The 21939-nt window shown below is 29.1% G+C and overlaps 1 protein-coding gene across 1 annotated transcript in view; it reads right to left on the minus strand.

Annotated features, from left to right (window-relative positions):
• Window positions 1-612: 612 nt before the first annotated feature.
• LOC132936000 (dynein axonemal heavy chain 3-like) overlaps window positions 613-21939 on the minus strand; it is a 33188-nt gene continuing 11861 nt past the window's right edge. Inside the window, exons 26-44 of the mRNA XM_061002651.1 lie at window positions 21488-21873; window positions 20964-21432; window positions 19854-20214; window positions 19632-19780; window positions 16216-16452; window positions 15956-16147; window positions 15704-15865; window positions 15485-15621; window positions 11980-12154; window positions 11708-11914; window positions 11426-11633; window positions 11115-11365; window positions 10879-11036; window positions 7985-8144; window positions 7736-7924; window positions 6443-6651; window positions 6159-6375; window positions 2952-3065; window positions 613-901 (exon numbers count right to left, since the gene is read on the minus strand). Of these exons, the coding sequence (XP_060858634.1) occupies window positions 719-901; window positions 2952-3065; window positions 6159-6375; window positions 6443-6651; window positions 7736-7924; window positions 7985-8144; window positions 10879-11036; window positions 11115-11365; window positions 11426-11633; window positions 11708-11914; window positions 11980-12154; window positions 15485-15621; window positions 15704-15865; window positions 15956-16147; window positions 16216-16452; window positions 19632-19780; window positions 19854-20214; window positions 20964-21432; window positions 21488-21873 (4164 nt within the window). The 3' untranslated portion in view covers window positions 613-718. The remainder of the gene's footprint in view (window positions 902-2951; window positions 3066-6158; window positions 6376-6442; window positions 6652-7735; window positions 7925-7984; window positions 8145-10878; window positions 11037-11114; window positions 11366-11425; window positions 11634-11707; window positions 11915-11979; window positions 12155-15484; window positions 15622-15703; window positions 15866-15955; window positions 16148-16215; window positions 16453-19631; window positions 19781-19853; window positions 20215-20963; window positions 21433-21487; window positions 21874-21939) is intronic.

Consider the following 21939-nt stretch of genomic DNA (forward strand, 5'->3'; position numbering starts at 1 on the left):
TGAATGAGCTTTTGTGTTGCTTATAAAACTATTTTTAAGTCTTTATATACCAACTTAAAAAAAAACCTTTACTAATGATTTCAACTAATGATTGAACGTAAAAAAGAGCGAAATAAACTGAAATAAAACTTAAAAAAACTAGAAATAGAAATTATTGGATAGATGGGTAATAAATAGCTGTTGAAATTGGATAGCTAAATTTTTGAATCGAACCATTGAACTTTTTTTTTCGGTTCTATCACCGACAATTCAACGTATGATACAGATATACTTTTTGTCTTTTTAACATAGTCGCACAGAAACATGACAATATTATCATATTATTATAATATTATCAACAACAATTTTATGACCAACCCATATTTTAGCACTTAGCAGTGTTTATCCGAGATGTATTTATACTATACATTTTTTTTATGTAAATAATTCATTTTACACCAAATGTTGACCTCTTTATTATGTGCAACCACGCATATTATTATTGGGTAGGTACTGTATTTTATTAGAATATTTTAGGTTTTTCAAATTGTAATTTTTTTGTTCGATAATAAAAACATTTTTATAAATGAAAAGCATATAATTTAATGATTCTTGTTATATAATTAAGCCGTAATTATCGATCGTACATACATATATAATTATAATTTTTATATTTCTAAAAAGCGTTATTTTTGGTCTTAACTCTTATGTCTTAAGTCATATGCAAAAAGGGGACCAATTAATTGTCTAACTGACACAAACAAGCGGTGCCTCGATTGATCCAATGATCTTTCGGTCGATCAATCAAAAAGTCCATAAACATCAAAAAATTAGTTGAATGGCCTGTGGTGGAAAGAACACCTCGACGAGCACTTGTTTTGTAAATAGGAGCGTCATAATACGATCTCTTCTCGAACTGCGACTAAAAATATAAGTAGTAACAAAATACTATTTAAAATACATTTTTTTTACATTTTTTACATTTGTTGGATACATTCATTAATCATATTTAGGGAAGTATAGAATTGGTTTCCTGTTCAAAATGAAGTGTACAAAGCACGAATTGATTCCCGATATAATTTACTTATTAATAGGGCTGGGATTTATATATGCAATATATTGATAATATATGCATTTGGTTTATTAAAAATATACAACTAAAAATTCAAAAAAATATGTCACTTCACGATACAACTGTATACAAACATATTATATTTTCAACTTCTTGGGATTGTTTGAACTACTTAAAGAGTGTTCCGCTGTGATACAATAGATACCTACTTCTATTTTTCAAATGATGATCCCTCGACCCTCACCTCTCATTTTCTACTGTGAATTATTCAGTGGATAATTTTTCTAAGTGCAAAGTGTATAATTTAACTCTAAAATATCAAAAAATTCAAAAAATTGATCCACTCAAACCGTGGTTTAAATTTGATACATCTGTACTGAAATGCACAGATTTATCGCATTAATAATAATAATAATTATTATTAAAACCAATAGCAACCAATTATAAACAAAAAATTATAATAATAATCTCAAAATTCCTGTTTGAGGACTTCTCCGGGTTGGACCTCTTATTTACCTTTTTACGACAAAATGTAGTCTATCTTCTTCCCCGAGTTCTAATCTATATCTGTACCAAATTTTATCGCAATCGGTTCAGCGGCTTAGGAATGCATAAATTACACAGGTAGTCGGGTTCAAATATTTTTTGTTTATTGCCTATATATTATATAGCATATACTGTATAGTAAATTGTCATATAGATGACTACTAGCAGCTTAAACGTGTTAACAATCTCTGGATGTCTAGACACGCATACAGTTGAAAAAGTTAATTTTAATATAGTTAATAGTTATATATATGAGCGGCACACGATTTCGCACAATATACCTTATTACCTACCAGATTCCGCACATTTTCGTAACACAAAAGATTTTATTTTTTTAACCCCAATTTAACACGATTCCGCAAAAAAATTGTTGCGACGTAGCCAGTTATGAGGAAAAATAATAATAATAATAATATTTAAAAAACCAATTAATAATTAAAAATATATATACTCTATTGTTGAAATAAAAATAAAATAAAACAAAAATAGTCAAATTAGTTAAAATAAATAATTAAAATAAGTAATTAATTCCAATATTTTCCCTTGATATCAAAGACCAACTTCTGATAAAAATTGAATAATAATTATAATAATAATATTAAATAAAACAATTAATAATTAAAACAAAAGTTTATAGAGAAATAGTCAAATAGTTAAATTAGTTAAAATAAATAATCAAAATAAGTATTTAATTAGGTACAATTTTTTTCCTTAATATCGAGGACCAACTTGTGATAAAAATTGAATAATAATTATAGGTAAAAACAATATTTAAAACACAAAAATGCGATAACAATATATAGGAACGGGTACGAACGAACGGGTATCGAACAGGTAGACTGATGAGTCTAGATAAAACATTTATGTAATACACTGTAGACAATTCAGATAAGCTAGTATTTGGGGAAAACCCAAAATAATGTTATAATCTTAAATGACTTATATGTATTATTAATATCAACTATTTTTATGATTAAAATCATTTTTATAATACAATCGGCAACGTCGCAAATTGGTTTTGTGCGGAATCGTGTGAATGAAAAGGTTTATGCGGAATCGTGTGATGCGGAATCGTGAATTGCCGATAGACATATTATATATTTTAGTAACTAGTAGGTTAGGTTAGGTATATTTCTTATTATTAAAATTAAAGTTCATCGGAACCAATAAACTCGTTTGTTACTTGTATAGTCGGGAACCAATTCGTATGTAATGCATTTGTAATGTAGGTATCTACATAATTTATTATAATTTAACCTGGAACAAATTCGGTAATTTATTGGAAACCAACCCGTAGGCATCCCATATTAATTTACCTACACGTATATACTAATAACTTATAAGTATACAGTACTTTTATTCCCGGCTTGAAACAAATTATTGGAAGTGTGTCGAAAATGATTTTTGGATATGATTCATTTAATACTTGTAACTCTCGATCCCATCTAGCTCCTTCTAAAAATAAACCCTGAAAATATAAGTAGGAACAAATTAAATATCATAGCCGTTGATGTGACATTATAATTTTAGAAAAGTACAAAGTTTAATGCAGTCGTTATAATTTATTCTAAATATTAAATAATAATATTAAATTAAGAAAATCAAATCATATTCTCAATCGTCGATGCAGAGAATTAGGCACACATGTATTATTATTTATTACTAATTAAAGAAATTATACAATTGACATCAACGATAATATAAATTAATAATATATTATTAATATATTGAATTGCGTTCTATAATAATGCATGGGTTATACAACATGCACAGTTCAATAAATGTAACTATATAATAATATGTTAAACAAATTCACGTAGGTACCAATTAGATTTAGATAGATTTCTATGCTAAAACCATATCGAGTGCAAAAATATTCATAAAATATACTGAAGTACCTACTGCAGCAAGCCGATTTTAGTTATAGGTCACTTTATACGGTCGGGTAAAAATGTAAAAAAATACATTTTTATTTGAACATTGTACTTTATAATATTTGTCATGACTTAATATATGTATGTATAAATATGTTATTAGATAACACTATACCTGTCTATACCAGATAATATTCAAATTTTAAATCTCGTCGAACATTACAAAATGTTTAAATAATTTGTTATGACTTGTTGTATTGTATAGGTAGTTTACTTTATAGGTACATCATACCTATAACCTATACAATGTATGTTTATGTTATGTGTATAACAGTACTAAGTATCCTCACTAGGTGTCCTAATTTTGCATTTTAAAGTTCAAATAATGGATCAAAGTGATCGTTTACCGTGAATTTCTGAATATTTTGAACTTATTATTTAAGATTTTGACGTAACGCCGGGAACGGCAATAACGCGTGGCACATGAAAGGTAGATATGGAACAAAATCTTAATACATAATTTATGGGTAGGTACTATAGGTGTATATGATATGTATATAATATGGCTAAATGGCCAATTTGTCAATGAGTTATCTCCAAAGTATGCGTATTAGCCATTAGGTTATTTTATTGCATTTCCAGTTCAATGCACAGTGGTACCTACATACTATACATATACCTACAGTATACACTAACCGTATAATTACAACCAAAAATTTAAAATTTCCATATTTTCCGTTTTTAAATATAGGTACCTACTATAATCATGTATCTAGGTGCACACTGCACATTATATAGTATGGTGCAAGATACAGTTAAATATAATGTCAATAAAATTAAATTATAGACCTTCCGAGTGCATCGTGAAATGACATCTGTAATGTAAAACTACAGACTCAGTCAAACTAAAACCAAAATTTCGGCAAATGCCATGTGCGTACCACATGTTATATTATTAAAAAGGTATTATTTTGTTAACAGGATGCACGAGCTCATACGATCTATAAAAAATTAAGCAATCACGTCGGAGAATGCTATTTATTTTTTACATTTCATACAATTTTTTTACAAAAATATAATAGTAGGCCAAGTATATACCATATGATAATGTGTGTTTATACCTACTTTAACAAAAACGCTGAATTCCTCAATATCCAATTTGTTCTTTATAGTTAGCGAGAGCGTGAAAAATAACATAACTGGTTGTATTATAAATAAACTGAAACTAGGTAATAATATTACTATTATAATTTAATACTCCTCCAAAATAAGTTAATCGACAATCATATAATATTAAAGCCCATAAACTGGCCATATTTTAAAAATACAAAAATAAATGACAAATTATTATTAGACAAATATATTTTTTTAAACTCAGAATTTTATTTTTTGATTAACAACCGTACCTAGGAATAATAATTTATGCTTAGCAATCAACTATTAGAGTCATTATAAAAAAAATAAAAAATAATAGATAATAGGGACATTGTTGTATTGTACATATTATTATAATGTATTAGGTAGTACAAGTATAATTTATATTTTCTTTGTTATATTTATATTATTATATCAATACTTCCAGATAATCTAAAATCTGAATGACGAATTAAGAAAAACCTAAAGAAAAATGACAAACTTATCAACGCTATAAAAAATTAAAATATTTTGGAAATTGGAAATTTAGGAGGTTGTTGGTTAGGAGGATAAAAAAATCCTCAATGGTCAACTTAATATGTAAATATGGTATACCTACCTATTAATTAATATTAAATAATAATTAATATTTATTTTGTTAACTTAATAATTTATAGATGACTAAATACTCGGACGATCAGGGTTTACAGGACGGTATCTGAAGCCGCTTTCCTCCTCGGCGGATGGCCACCGATCGACCTTCTTGCTGCTGAGAGGGATTGGATCAAGGTCAGGGCGTTTCAGGAACCCAATCTGGACGACTATCTCCTCTCAAAAGTCAGGACCAAGAAAGACGAAAGGTAGAACACAATCGACGAGTGGTAGAGAAGGTGGAGCCGTTCAACCAAGGCTTATTGAACCCGCTGTCCAATTCCTAACATCGTAAGATGAAAAAACAGGACGGTCTCAAAGATGCTGTGGACGTATTATATGACTTAGGCGCTAATGGGTCAAAAGATGCTGTATGGTGGCTAAACCATGTGTAAAAACAGTACAGCCCCCCCATGTAATGGTGCCACAAGGAAAAAAAAGATGACTAAATGCATTTTAATAAGTATCTACAGTACAAAACAATAATATTTAATCAAATATAATTGATTTATTATTATTATTCGGTAATTCGGTATCGGTAAATAAGAACTGCAAATTTATTTATTCAATTCCAAGCTAATATGTCAGGTATCATCATTATTAGCATCCTGAATAAAACTATCCTTGTGAAAGTTCAACCTTTTACGAAAACGTTCATTAAATTATAATAGTTCATATTATTTTTCCATAAGTGCCCCTTATTTTTATCTTACCTTCCCCCTAATGCGTGTTCAAGATTATATTTTATTTTCTACATGAATACATACCTAAGTAGATACATAGTTCGTGATAGAAAAATAAAATTACAATCATAAAAATATGAATCAAAAATAATATATGATCGTTAATCAAACATAAATAGATAATTACAAGTATTAATATTTAAAAAAATGTATTCTTACCTGACAATAGACTCTCCATTCAGGCTTGTCCATCAGTCCAATTTCCGGTTCATATATAGTTATATCAAACTCAAATCCAAGTTTATTTATAGGTATTTTGTTTTTGCGCGAAAAATTTTGAAGCACACCCGATAAGAAAGACTGTGTAAAATAAAAACCAGAAAGCCAAAATACTTCTGGCATGCCATTATCCAGCCATTCTTGTAAGAATTTTAGCCTAGAAAATCATGATTGTTATCAACTTAACTAGGTATTTAAAAATAGGTATAATAAATAAAATGTACCTCTGCAATAAATCTGCTACATATCCACCTAACGGTTTCAAAGAAGGGTACGAATAATTCATCCAATTTGCCGGTACTCGTCCAATAACTAGACTTGTATGTAATTCTTCTAAATCAGATGACATGACAACTATACCTTTAATAGCCTTTTGTGCTTCCACTAATGATATTTTTATAACTGACAGTAATTTGTTGAAACGTATCAATTCCTATGTAGAATATGATAATTAATGTACTATCTAGTTTCAGATGTTTGACGAATCATTACATAAAATATCACGTAGATATCTATTTACAAATATTGTAAAAAATATACTTTTCATTTGTATTTAAATAGAGATACAAATTCATAAACTTAAAAGGTATTTAAATTACTGATGTCTAAAAATATTTAAGAACAAATACAAATACTTTTCAAATATAATTTTCTACACTTTATAGTATCAATACCTCCTTTTATAGTTTAAACTCGATTATTGAGAACATTTAAACAACATATTATTATAACTAAGACAATTTAATACCGAACAACAAATTATATAAATGCTCGGAAAAATATAATGTAATTCATAAAATGCTTTGTGTCCATGTGTTATAGTTTAATTAATTAATTTTAATATTTCCTCCTTAGAATGATGCAATTATATATAGCTATATTAGTGATGCCCAACTTATTTTTTTTTAGTATTAATAGGTACAATATTTAATAAACATTAAACACACAAGTCACGTATACAAAAGTGCAAAACCTTTAAGCCTATTTGCGATAGTCAATAATAACAATATTTATATTTATTATATAACAGTAGCCAGTAGGTATGGGCATTGGTTTTATAATATTATGAAATCAATGGTATAGGTTTTATTTAAATGAAAATAATTAGCAACGGTGTATCGAGGTTATTTTAGGAAACTATGTAGCCTATAATATATGAAAATATATAAAATAACAACATATCAATAATTATATTTTTAAGTAAACAAATAATAATATTGACTATCCAAACAAAAATAATAAAGTATTCAAAATTAAAATACTAATACGTATGAAATAATATTTCAAATACTTTGATTAAAAAGTATTATAAATACTATAAATACTATAATAGTTTTTAAATAATTGAACTGAAATAAGTAGATACGTACTTTACATGATTCAAAATTGTTACCTACCTACGCTGCATAATATGATTTAACGATATCGCATACATCTAATATGATATTAATAATGATATATTTATCTACAACAATATAATGGAATAATAGTATTTTAAAAATAAATATATTTAATACCTGCCGTATTACAGTATTCATCGATTGTTCATACTTAATTGGATATTTTTTTTTCGCTTCAACTATGTCAAATAAATCTGGTATATTTTTCGCAATATTACCAGCTAATTCTGCTATTTTGGCATCTGTATCTTTATCACCAATTCCCGCAGTAATTTGAGATTGAGTTAAAATAGTACCATATAATAACTAGTGTCAAATGTAATAATTATAAAAAATGAATAGAAATATTTAAAAAAATCTACTTACCAAATTAGTTTCATAATTATTTTTTGTTATATCAGCATTTTCGTGCAGTCCGAATACTTCTGGTTGCGGATTCATTGGTAAAGATTTAATATATTCGAAACACCCGTCAAAAGAGGAGTCTTTGGGTACATAATACAGCCCACTCTCAGAAAATGTATAGCTAGTACATAATTATATGGTAAACATATAAAATTAAGAAAGACATTTTTAAAAATAAATTAATAATAGCGCTAGATGTGAATAAATCAAGGTTTAAGAGGGTTGATTAAATTCAAGAGCCGATTAGAAAACTAATTAAACAACAATAATATTATAGCATGTGCAAAAATATAAATATTTTATAGACTTTTTCAAAGTATCTATAGGTAATTCCCCCAAAAATACTATTTAAACAATTTAAAAACGCCAATCTCAATAATAAAACCGGCTTTTACTTTTTACGAAAAAAACCTGCACAAAAAATTCAATGATATAAACATAACCCCAGCTTTTAATCGACACGATTCTTCTACTCTTTTCTTAAACTTTCTTTTAATTTCTCTTTAGTTTTACCTATAACCTTTGTAAAAATGTTTTGTCACAATATCGCGGCGGCTGATTTGAAGATTTAAACATTATCTAAATTAAAAAAATACTAAACAGGTACAAAGATCATAGATCAATAACTAATGAGAAAAGAGAAAAGTTTAGGTAAATGGTAGAAAAAAGAACCATATTGTCAAATAAAATGTCAAATCTTTGAATATGTTGAAATCAGTGGATTTTTGCAGGGTTTTTGTTTATTAGCAAGAATTGGTTTTACTTTTGAGATGGGTATTTTTTTTTTACTTTTTTTAAAGAATGTTTGGGGAATATTAGTATTTTTTTCGCTTAAGATTATAATGATGATAAATGATTATTTATAATAAATACAACACGCAACAACTTGCTGAGTATAATTATAATTCATGAAAAAAATAATTTTTAACTTATCTATGGCTTCAGCCCATTAGCTAATGACCATATTTGTATTACTTTCTAAAAAATATTTATCAAGTTTCAACTGTCGTCAACTAGTAAGCAAGACGTAAATTCATATACGTCTTACCAAATAGAATTCATTTTTGCAAAAACATTGTATTTGCATACCAATATTCCTAAAATGATCAGTAATTTCTGGTAAAAGTATGAACTACTTGTATGAGAGACCTTATATTGGATTTTCAAATTTCAAATTTCTTAGCTGTACAAATTTTATAAATGTTAAACTTCAATTGTGGTTTTGTCAAAATTTGAACTTTAAATGTTTATAAAAATAATTCTGCTTATGTACCGTTAATATTTTTAGACAGCTATAATAAAACCTTGTACTTTTTAATTACCTTATTTTAAGCTTTTTGACCGAAGGACTAATGTTTTATTGACATTTTTAGAAAATAAACTAAAACTTATCAAATATAATCCAAACGAAAACGGTTACCAAACAATTTTAACAAATTCTATTTTTTTTTTCCCCGATTATTTTAAAAATACTAAGAATTTTCAGTTTTGACCTCTCGACTTCCCAAAGTCCCAAAAGTACTAAAAGATCCAATTTGCTTCCAAAAACCTCCATCGAAATTTATGATCGGAGTATTTTTTCTACTGGAAAAGTTGAGAAGTTGAAGTTGTACAAACATTTTCAAATACCTTACTTCGTCTGAAATTATTAGACTGGACAAAATAAAAATAAAATAAAATGTAATTAATTTTCAAGCTCAAGCACATTAGATATATCTTTTGAATGTAAGCCCTTCGAGCGTGGCTTCCTGCAGTGGCGTATTTAGGGGGTGGGTCCTGGGGTTAAAACCCCCCAAAAATTGAATAATGTATATTTCATCTTATACCATAAAATAGGTATTAGTCATTAGCAAAATATTATTTGAACTTCCAGTAAACGGTGAACTATGTAAATCTTAGAATTGTATTATCGTTTCGTGATTTTTGGCGATCCGTATTATTGGCTGTCGCCTTATTATCTTTCTTCGATTAGGTACAACAATTATTATTGTCTACTAATTAATATAGCAAAGGCCAACGATATAATACGAAAAAATACTCTAAAAAAGTAAATTTAAGTGTTAGATTTGTTTTATTTTATTCAGTAAAATTGTTTATACCTACTTTATTCCTGTGATGATTTTATTATAATTGAAAATTTAAGTAGCTATCCTAAGATTTTTTTACTAAAAATTACCATTTGTATAAGGTATTAAGATGTATTATAATCAGGTATGAATCCGTGATGAAACTATGTTAATATTTGTGGAGATAAAGACGTATTGCCTGGAGTCAGGACACCCCCCAAAAAAATCCTAAAATACGTAACTGACATAAATGGATTTATGACTGGCAGACATAAATGTACTAACACTCGCTAAGGAAAGTCTGCCAGGTCGTGAGGGTGCATCCCCGTGATGACATTGTTGTAATTGATTTGTTCTGATGTCAACAATAAACGATAGGGGCCAGAGAAGAAGCATTTCCAACAGCAGTTCCTTCTCCTGTCCTCGATACCACAAAAAAAAGGTAGACCGACACGCTTGACTCAAATTTAATATTAAACTTCTATACTTATAAAAATTACTTTCAAGCAATACAATTAATTCAAACATTTCTATGCATTTACTAAAAATTTCAAATCTTTCTGCGTAAGTAAAATTACGATAACTTTTTAGTTTTTTTCACATTTTCCTATATAGGTATAAATGTACCGATATATTACTTATTAGTTCTTAGGTATATTAAATTGCTAATTAATTTTACCAGTATCATTATCAATTTATTGATTAATTAAATAAAATGTATAAGGGCAAATGAAACCAAAACTTAAACAAAATAAAAATAAGTATAGGTATTAAATTATCTTTACTTACGAATCGTTGTTAGTCACATTAGAGTTGAAAAAAATTGTCAGTAGAGATGTCAATAAACGTCTATCATTGTCGTCAGTTACTCGACCACCATAATTACATTCACCAATTAAATAAAGTAATGCGTCGTATGGAATTTCATCATAATCGTTTAGAAACATCTAAATTTAATTTGTTTTAATTTTTAATAACTTTAGTATAATATATTATAAGTTATCTAGTTATCATTTTATTAGTACATTTAACTGCATCACGCTGATTTGAAAATCTGAATCGTTAAATTCATATGGAATATTCCAACCAAGTGATCCAAACTTTCGACGTTCTTGAATGATTCCATGGAAAAAACATAGTGAAAATAGTAACGTTTTCAAACCTAAGTCGTTCTTACGACTGAGGTAGAAATCTGGATCATTAATAGGATTGGTTGTATATGAGCGCAATAAATTTGCAGCAAGACCTTTCGGAGCTTCGTTTATCATTTTAATACCTAGTTTGAATTCAATAAGTTATAAAAATGAACAATTTTAACAATTTATGTTTAATTTACCATTCTGTAGTATAGATACAGGGAAATCATCAAATGGATAACTTGTAAGCCAGAGACGGAACGACTGATGTGTACGACTGGGTATAATATCTTCATCACAAATGCGATCAAGTTCTTTCATCCAGCTAACAGCCAAATGACAGTTTTGTAACACAACCCATTGACCTGTTTCTATACCTGATTTTATCATATTAGCAGCTATTGGACCCTAAATATAAGTTATATTCCCATTATTTTAATACTACTGAAACAAATAATAATAATTATCATATTTTATATTACTTGTCCTTGACCAAGTGATACGGTTATTAAATCAGTCGGACTAATTTTTTTGTCTTCAGAAAATTTTATCAATCTCGACATTGGATCCGTTCCAGCTGATAATATAAAAATCAATGGACTGCAACAGGTTGAGTCCTTGTATGAGTCTGCCAAGTCAAACGATGGTGGTTCGACGTATTTCTGACCCATACAACTAATAATATATTGCTAAATATTTTGAAGATGTAAATTAAGTAATTGTTGGGAAATTCATAAATAAATAAAATATATACCTGTATAGCCGGGACGACTTTATCGAAACGAATGCACTTTATAATTACAAGCTTTTCCAGGCCGTCGATATTTTCAAAAGGTTTTGGAATAGGTGCCTCATGTGGGTTATTTGAATCATACCATAAGCTCCACTCATCAATTGAATTAATAATTGATTTGTAAAATTGATTCAATCTAAAATTAAAACTCAATGAAATCAGATTATTTTAATTTTAGTACACAAATATTATTATGTTTTTATATATCTACCTATTATAATATACCTACCTATTCATTGTTTTACTTGTTAAATACTGAAAAGTATAAACTAAAGAATAAAATAATCGGAAATGGATTTAATAAAACTGATTACAAACACTTAAATAAAAGTTCGTTTATTCATGATTCTATAATTTTATCTCTCTGTTCTACTAAGAAAAATAGAAATTATAAATTATATAATAAATCTATATGATTCAACAACTTTTTATGAACATAATTTGTCTAATAATGTATTAAAAATGACTCACTGCGTATTAAAATATTTCAAAACTTCTCGCTTTATTATACAACCTTTCTATATATGTATATATAAATATATATAGGTGTTGTTCGCAAATTTTTGAAAAAAACCGCTATATGAAGTTGAAGATAAAGAACAATGTAATAATTATAGACTTATCTCATTGACTCTTTCTATACCAAACATTTTCGAAATTGTTTAAAGAAAAGGTTATTGGACTTCATTATTTTTTTTCGGATAATCAATTGGATTTTAGATCTGGATAGTCTACAACTGACGCATTAATTGTCTTATCTAATTTTGTACATACTAACCTAGATAATGACAAGAAGCACTGGCGTAAACTGGGTGGTGCAAATGTATATTTTTGCACCACCAGAAAATCATTGAAATATATGATATATAAACAGGTACAAAATAGTAATTTTACTAATTTTAGACATTATCTATTAAATTATTACTCTATCTATATTCTAAAATATAGTTCAACCTCTATTGATAATTATTAGATTATTATATTCTATGGTAACCACTAACCACACAATTCTGTATTTTACTATGGCAGTATCACAGACTATGACGTTATTCTATGGTACAATTATATTATTATCAACATTGTACCACCAAAATAGTGTGTTATCACTGGATCAATGTTCATTCAATTCACAAAAGTCAAATGTCAGATGACAGCAAGACGTCGTATTGAATCAAATTTTAAAATTCTCAATAGTTTTAATAAGCGCCGGGAAAAACAACATAAAAATTAAGGAAAAATGGGAATTTGGCATAACTCTAAAACAAATGAACGTATATACATGACATTGTCACTGGTTGTTTACAATCGGATTTACTATACATGACAAAATTTTCAAAATATTTTGATTTGTTTTGAACTATTTTTGAACATTTTCAGTTTATATTTCAGTCAAATATTAAAAACCCTTAGTCACAGTTTATTTTTATAAGCATTTAAAGTTCAAATCTTGACAAAATACGGAAAAATTACGAAAATTAGCTAATTATTTTGAGTTGAGAATTCATACAAATTTTTCTTTTTCAATCTAAGATTTGAAAATGTAATACAAGATTATCCATAAGTTTGTCTACCATTATCAAAAAAAAAAAAAATGTCTTTGACAAGAAAGACAAATTAAATTTTTATGAGCGTTTGAAATTCATATTTTTACAACATTTGATATTCACTCGATTTCTCGTGTAACGATTTTCTTATTTTGTTGTAATTAAAAAACGTATGACTGTAGATACTTGAAAATTTCACTGAATGTTTATATTAGCATTTTTTATACACGATACAATTTTGAAAATAATTTGATTCTTTTTGAGCTGTTAACGGTATTGTCAGTTCTCAATTTTTTAGTTTTTTTTTCTATAAATATCAATAAAATTTTATTTGTTGGGTAGAAAAGCGTGAAAATTGTATGCAAGGCTCCTGATATATTATTAGTTATTACAATAGCAGTTGAAAAATATTGAAAATACATAAGCACAATTTTTTTTATAATGATTTTAGGTTCGAATTTTGACAAAATGTATCAAATTTAAAATGTATAAATTATTTTGTAGTTAAAAATGTATCAAATGTTCAACTTTTATCGCTAAGGATTAGCTAAGGAAAATTTTAATCAAGGTTCCACGTCAATAGGTAATTATATAAATTACTTTGTTCACAATAATATCATCAAATATATACTTGGTAATATCATAGGCTGACTGACCGTTTTCGGTCAGAATCGTTTTTCTTATACAATGATATTATATCATTGAATTCAAATTTAACACCATCCATTACAGTGACTCACTTCTAATATACAGGCGTACAGGAGAGTGACACCCATTAGCCCACCTTTTTTTTTATCAATATTATAATAATAAATTAAAGAAAAAATAATTAATAGTAATTATAATTATAATTAATAAATTATTTAAAGAAATATATAGTTTTTTATTGGGAAAGATTTTACTTTTAGGAAGTTGGATTATTGGTGTGTTTGAAATTATAGGCCTGGAATATGTCTCTGCACCACCAGAAATTGGACTCAATTTACGCTACTGACAAGAAGGTAATTGGAATATTTTTAGACATAAAAAACCTTTTGATCTTGTTATTCCTGTTTATCATCGAATATTAGTTGATAAACTTAATTTTTATGGTATAAGAGAAAAAGCTTCAGACTTATTTACTTATCTTGTCTTAATAATAGGTCACAGTTAGTAAGGATTAACAATACTTTTAGTGATAGTTAATTAACGCATGAGGTACCACAAGGTACTGTTCTTGGACCTATTATTTTCATAATTTATTTTAATGATCTTTTCAATTTAAAAATAAACGGTTAACTCATGTTATATGCTGATGAAAAGTAATTTCAATTCAAGTGACTAATTTAACTGAAATCTTTAATTCTGTGACACTTTGTTCGAATAGGTTAAATATTAGCTAGACAATAATTATATGTTGGAATTTAATCGTAACAAATTTAATGATACTAATTTCCGGATATCAGATACTACAATTTGCCTCACTTCAATATTAATAGTTCATATTTTTAATTTTTCACTGAATGACAAATGTCTTTACATAGACATTCATAATTTAATAGTAATTAAATACCTAGGAATATTATAGTTGATGAAAAGTTCAAGTGGTCTTTGGTTTTTTAATTCGGACACTATTTTATATTTTTAAGACATTGAGGGTAGGTATATACTAAGCTCGCAAAGTTTAAAAATGCTGTACTTATTTCTGGTTCAATTTATAATTAGTTATGGTAATACAGTCTAGTATTTTATACATCCGTAACCTCCCTACAAAATGTTAATGGCCGCCATAGTTGCTGATGCTTTAGTACAATAAAAAAATAAATGTTATTAGTTTTTATTACAATAACTTCCGAGCCTAACCAGATCTAGCCTTAATTAAAAACTATTAATAATTAGTTATTATTTTGCTATAAAATACCTATATATTTGTCACTTTTTACCTTGGAAATTGAGATGCTCTAACAATTTCGGCCCATGACTTATCACTTAGCCAATTAGATGCTGGATTGGGGTGCTCATTAGTTATCTCAACTCCTTCGGTAAGGAACAATGTAAATAATTCATCGTCGAGGGAACCCTGTGTCATAAAATTACTAAGAATAAATAAACATATTGACCTATTCTTATACATTTAATCATAGTATTAAACATATTATTACCTTGGACCGAAAAATGCCAACTGTTAAAATAAATGAAAAAATCAGTTTATCTTTTTCAAATAAAGATCTACAAACGTTTCGGTAAATGTTATAAGTGAAATAATCATTCAAAATATTTATTCTTTCATTAATGTCATTTGATTTTTCGCTTTGTGCAATTGACTGTCACACAAAATATAACAACAATAAATCCTCAATTATCATTTGTTATAATGTACATGTACCTACCTACACTAAATAATTGTGACTTACCTGGTAATATAAGTTTATAAACCACGATAATGAATATTGGTACATTGGATCGATGTTATTTAGATCAGTTATACAGAAAAATAAAACTGAAGAGTGACTAGATACAGGAATATAAACATCACGACCTACATCAATTTCTTTTTCAGTTACAATAGCAATTTCTTGTTTCAGTTGAATCTCAGCAGATAATGACTGTGAAATAAGTTATGTTAACATAATTTAGACTACTTAGTACTTGCAAATAAAATAATTTAAAATACTTTTGATGAAGACAACACTTTTATTGCTGATTCATCCTCCAAAATATTTCCTTCAGATGAAGAGAGAACGAATAATATTTTGTCTTCAATTTCTTTAAGTAATTTATTATTATTAGCACTTTCAAGTATCAATTCATTTTTTCTTTCCTCCAACTGAGGCCGTTCTTTAGCAACAACAATCCCTAGCAATTGATCTTCCAGTCCTTGTTGCGTAATCATAAAGTTTAGTAATGTTACCTAAATAACATAGGTAAGTTTATTTTATTTTATTATGATACATAACTTTAGTTTCTTGTTTGTTTGTTTTTGTCGTCAGTCACCTTTTGGACCAGTAAACATGCTTATAACATTTTTATTTTTTACACAACACAATTTTTGACAACATTTTATTATAATATATTGTTGTAATTGATAAACTAATAACAGTAGATACTTGAAGTTTTAACCAAATGTTTATATTAGTATTTTATAGTAATAAGATATTTTTTAAATGTTTTGACTCATTTTGAGCTTCTTATAAATATTAAAAATTCATACAGTTTATAATTGAATGCAAGATTTGTCGCCAAAAACTAAAAAAAAAAGTTGAGTATAATTCCAAAAATATTTTCGACAAGTGTCTGAAATTTAAATTTAGACGAAATTGGATATTCAAACAAAGAATAACATTTAATTATTTTTAATTTTATTATTTAGTTCAAAAATAATATTTGTGAGGACTTGAATTTCTTACGAATATGATTATATTTTACAATACACGATGACATTTAAAAAATATTTAGATTAGTCTTAAGTAATAAGTTACCTATGTAGTCCATATTTTATACAACACGATAAGTACACGGAATCAAACGGATAAAACAGAATAGAAACGTATAAGCAAAATTCTTCATGGAAAAATCAATGAAATGAAAAATGAAACGTTTAAATCATACTTCAGATACCTACTTGAGTTGTGTAACTGCGACGGATAATACCGATTATTCGTTATGGAAAGCCACAAGACACATGAAGAGTCCTCGCGTTTATATACCACCTATCTGTAAGAAATACAGCATCTGGGCACGCAGCGAACAAAAAAAAGCCAAAATATACGCTCGGCATCTTAAAAATGTATTTATACCAAGCACCATTGGCTCTGAAATCGACATTTTGCATTGCCAACCGCTTAATAAAACACGTGAAAAAATCAAATATTTCTTTCCGTTTGAAATTGCTAAAGAATTAGATAACAACTGTAACGATTATCGTCACAAACATTGTAGGTACATAGTTTTATGGTCGAGAGTCAATAGTTTGAGCGGATGGTCGATAGTGGAAGTCGAGGGCTGACAACGACCTAAAGAGGATATGTTACAATTGGTGGAAGCGCTGGCACACCATGGCCCGATTGGTGACCCTGAGTTATAATTTATAAGTATTACCTAATAATATAATAATACATTTATGTTTAATAATAGATACATATATATATATATATATATATTTATACGTTGAGTACTTTGCTTCACATAAGGTAACCCTGATCCCTAGTAATAATATCACACACCGGGGTCGAGTCCCGAGACTTCGTTAATATAAACAGAACGACACCTAAACGAGTGGTGGTAGAGCGATAGGTAAAAAGGAGACGTTACACAACTTAATCCCCAAAAAATCACAAATCTATGATGAAATTAGTCCAAAAATACTGAAAGAACTTCCAAAGAAGGCGCACACACATATACAACGTTATTTTGCGCACAGAATACGTGACAGAATAACGGAAATGGGCATAAGTGAATAGTGATCATGTTGCTCAAACCAGGAAACCACATGACAATGTCAAATAATACCGACCGATATCACTACTTCAAAGTTTATCGAAGCTTTTAGAGAAACTTCTGCTCAAACACCTAAAACCGATATAGAGGAAAAAACTTATACCAGAACACCAGTTTGGATTTCGCAACAAACATTCGAAAATCGATCGAGTACATTGAGTTATTAATGTGATAAGTAAAGCTCTTCAAGGAAAAAAGTACTGCTTTGGAGTATTCCTTGCCGTAGCCCAGGCTTTTGACAAAAGCTAGCATAAAGGATCCTTCATCAAACTGCGTGATCAGCTGCAACATACCTGGTGTGCAATTCTTGAATCATACTTCACTCACCGTCAATTTCGAGTCATACACGAAGAAGTGATCACCGAATGGAAAGACACATCAGCTGGAGTACCACAAGGTAGAGTTTTATGACCTATCCTGTACTTATTCTATACGGCTGATATATCTAACAAACGATGACAACACAACGTTAGCTATGTTTGCCGACGATACGACAATTTTGTCGGCACAGAAGAGTCAGCTCACTCCAACTGATAACTTACAGAAGTAAATTTACAACATCTTTGCCTGGACGAGACGTTGGAAAATTAAAATCAATGGTGATAAATCGGAACGCGTTAACAATACGTTACGCAAAACCAAAAAAATCCAAATAGAACTAAATGAACCACCAGTCCCACAAATAAATTCAGCTAAATATCTTTGAATGCACCTTAACTCTCGTCTAAGCTGGAAACACCACGTCCGTCAGAAAAAATTCAAATTAAAGAAAAAATGCGAAAACTTTATTGGTTAGTTGGAGCCTACACCGAGTTAACCATCGAAAACAAACGTCTACTGTATGTAGTTAACCTAACCGATCTGGATTTACGGCATTCAACTGTGGGGCTGTGCCAGTAAGTCTGAAATCGACGTAATACAACAATGACAAAACCGATGTTCTTCAGACCTTCACTGCCTAACCTACCGGTTCGAAAGAAACAACTCAATTCACCGTGATACGATGCCTACAATAGCAAACTAAGTCCAAAGGTTTTCTCGCAAACACGTGACGAGGCTAGATCACCATATCAATCCATTGGCCATCCTATTATTAGACAACTCCAAAGACATCAGATGTCTTAAGCGTCTGAAACCATATGACTTACTTTAAGATTTTAGATTAAGGCAGGAGCAACTTCATTGGAAGTGACTCCATCAACGTGTAAAGTATATATAATTTATACCTAGTATGTAATATATATATAATTGTTTAACGACTTTTGGGTCGTTTAAATAATAAAGCCTCAGGGCATTAAAAAAAAAAAAATTATATTGGTAATATAAATATAATAACTACCAATAAGGCTGATAGACTATCTCCGCTCAGAATCATTAGATTAAGTAGGTACAATACCTACTTACTTAATGTCGAGGTACACTCCTACTGTACAGCAAAGCGGTTAACTACTAGCCCGCTTATTTATAATTGTATTAGCCATTGTTAAATTTACCAACATTATGAAAATTAAAGTAAAATATTAAAATGTTGACTTTAGACTTTTAAGTTTCTGACATTAATTGTTGATTTATTTAGTTAGAAAAAACACCTACTTTAACAGAAGTATCTGGTAAATAATGAGGATTTCGAAGTCGTGTTGTGATGTAAAGTCTAAACGAGTGATTATATTCCAACAAATCATCGCCAAATCTCAAGTATTCAATTCCGCCTTCCTTATATATATTTCTTAATAGTACTTGGTCTATAAAAAGTCACACAATTTCTTAAGACGTATTTTAATTTTTCAAATTTAATATGATATAATATTAACATACCAAGTGTAGCATCTATGTCTTCTAGTATATTTTCTAAAAGAACCGGTAAACCATGTTCGATTGCTAATCGTATGGAAGTCATATAATTAGAAGTTGACAGTTTAACTACAGAAATATTGTTTGAATTTTCCATAGTTTTTATCCATTTATTCGCTTGACCTTGGGGGTCAATCATTAGAGGCCATCTCGTACCACTAAATACGATGATTCCATTTTCAACAGAAAAATTATCAGCTGGAAGTCCAAATATATTCCATTCTCGAATTAATAATGGTTCTCCTAATGTATGTATTAATGAAAACTGTTTTGAACATGGAATACTCATTTCCAAACACTTTTGGTTCCAATCATCAATAAGTACCTGAACATTAATTTTGTTTTTCTATATAAATATTTTAAAGAATAAAATCTGAACTTGTGCGGGTAGCCCATCCAACTTAATCCAAATTACACTAGGTGGATTGTAAGTTGTAGAGTTTAATTTATAAGCCATAAGCCATAGTAAGTTGATTTTTGGAATTTGGAAGTTCCTCAAAGCTAAGGTGAGTCCGAAATAAACTTAAAAATTAAGGGAAGGTACAACTTCACACGAACTCCATCGCCGCTTTATTAACATTACAATGGACAAATTGTAAGTTGTAGAGGTTACTTTTAGAATTTGTAAGCTCGACAGTTTGAAGTTATGGCCAAAATAAACTGGATCCCCGGCTAACTTTGACACCGTTCGCAGCGGCAACCATTACAATGTACAGGTACCGCAGCGATCGGTCTACACTTTTGTCAACCACCACCACGAGCTACGACATCGCGACACTGTCGACTCTCCCACCGTGCCGCAAAGGCCCAAGGCGGGACGGGAAGGCAAGTCACGCAAAGCGAGTACCGGCCGCCGGCGGCTACTCTCTCGTTCTCCGACCGTCCGATCTACACCAGAGTACCAGGCGTACCAGACAACAAACTCAAATAACTTACAATTACTTACAAATAAAGCACTTAAATTTACAATTTGTTTGGTGCATTTTGGACAAAGTTGAGAGGAGGGCTGACTGCACACACATACATGATGTAGTGTCTAATATATTCAAAGTACAAATTTACAATTACACTAACATTTCTAAAGTCAACAGTAAATGCCCCAAGGTAGGCAACAACGCCTGCAGATAATAATACATCGCCAATTGCATTATCTAATGTTGATTGCAATTCTAGAGCTGTTTGGCTCCATTTATATTTTTCTCCGCTAAGACCACTAATTAATTGTTCAGCTCTGGTCAACTTTTGAGAACACAAGTCAATATTATCTTCCAATTCTTTTTTCTCTTTCGTTTTTTCCGCGAGTTCATCTCTCAATGTTTGAAGCTTGCTTAAAACCCCGGAAAGCTCAGCTCTTTTTTCGTTAAGTTTTTCCATTTGTACAGCGTAGTCCGTTTCCGCTTGTTGAAGTTTTTCTTTTTTAGGTCCGACAATTTTTATTACTTTATCATAAACATCCAACGCTCGTATCCATTTACAAAGGCCTTCACACGCATTAGAAACTGATTTGATACTAATTGGATTGAAGTCTGGATCATTAATATATCTGAAAATGAATCATGTGATTATTTTTGTACACAAGAAAAATGTATAAAAATTACTTTTCTCTTATATGTTTCATGACTGCAGGATCTATATTATCTTTGTCATATGTTTTTAAACTTTCTAAAAATTTAGTATCTGAAATTAGTTTCTGTGATGGTCCCCAAAAATCTTCAATCATCCGCCCAGAGCCACTTGGATCTGGTTTACGTTCAGATTTAATTCCTTTCATAACACAAACTGCTTCTAGTACTAACTTTACACCATATGGTGGATTTTTCATAGATTTAACTACGGTAATATCGGCGGGCTTAAGAGTATTTAGAGCTGAAACTGCTGCTTCGAGGGCTGGTATGGCTTCAGCTAAATCACTTTCACAATCGTCTTTGATAGCCTGTGATGCTGCTGCAGCATCATTAGCAAGGGCTTCATCGGCGCCCACTATCTAAGATATATTATAAATAATAATTATAGAATATTAGGTATAAAAAAAATTATTTTGTTTTATGAA

The sequence above is a fragment of the Metopolophium dirhodum genome, chromosome 1, assembly GCF_019925205.1.
Source record: "Metopolophium dirhodum isolate CAU chromosome 1, ASM1992520v1, whole genome shotgun sequence".
Classification (NCBI taxonomy): domain Eukaryota; kingdom Metazoa; phylum Arthropoda; class Insecta; order Hemiptera; family Aphididae; genus Metopolophium; species Metopolophium dirhodum.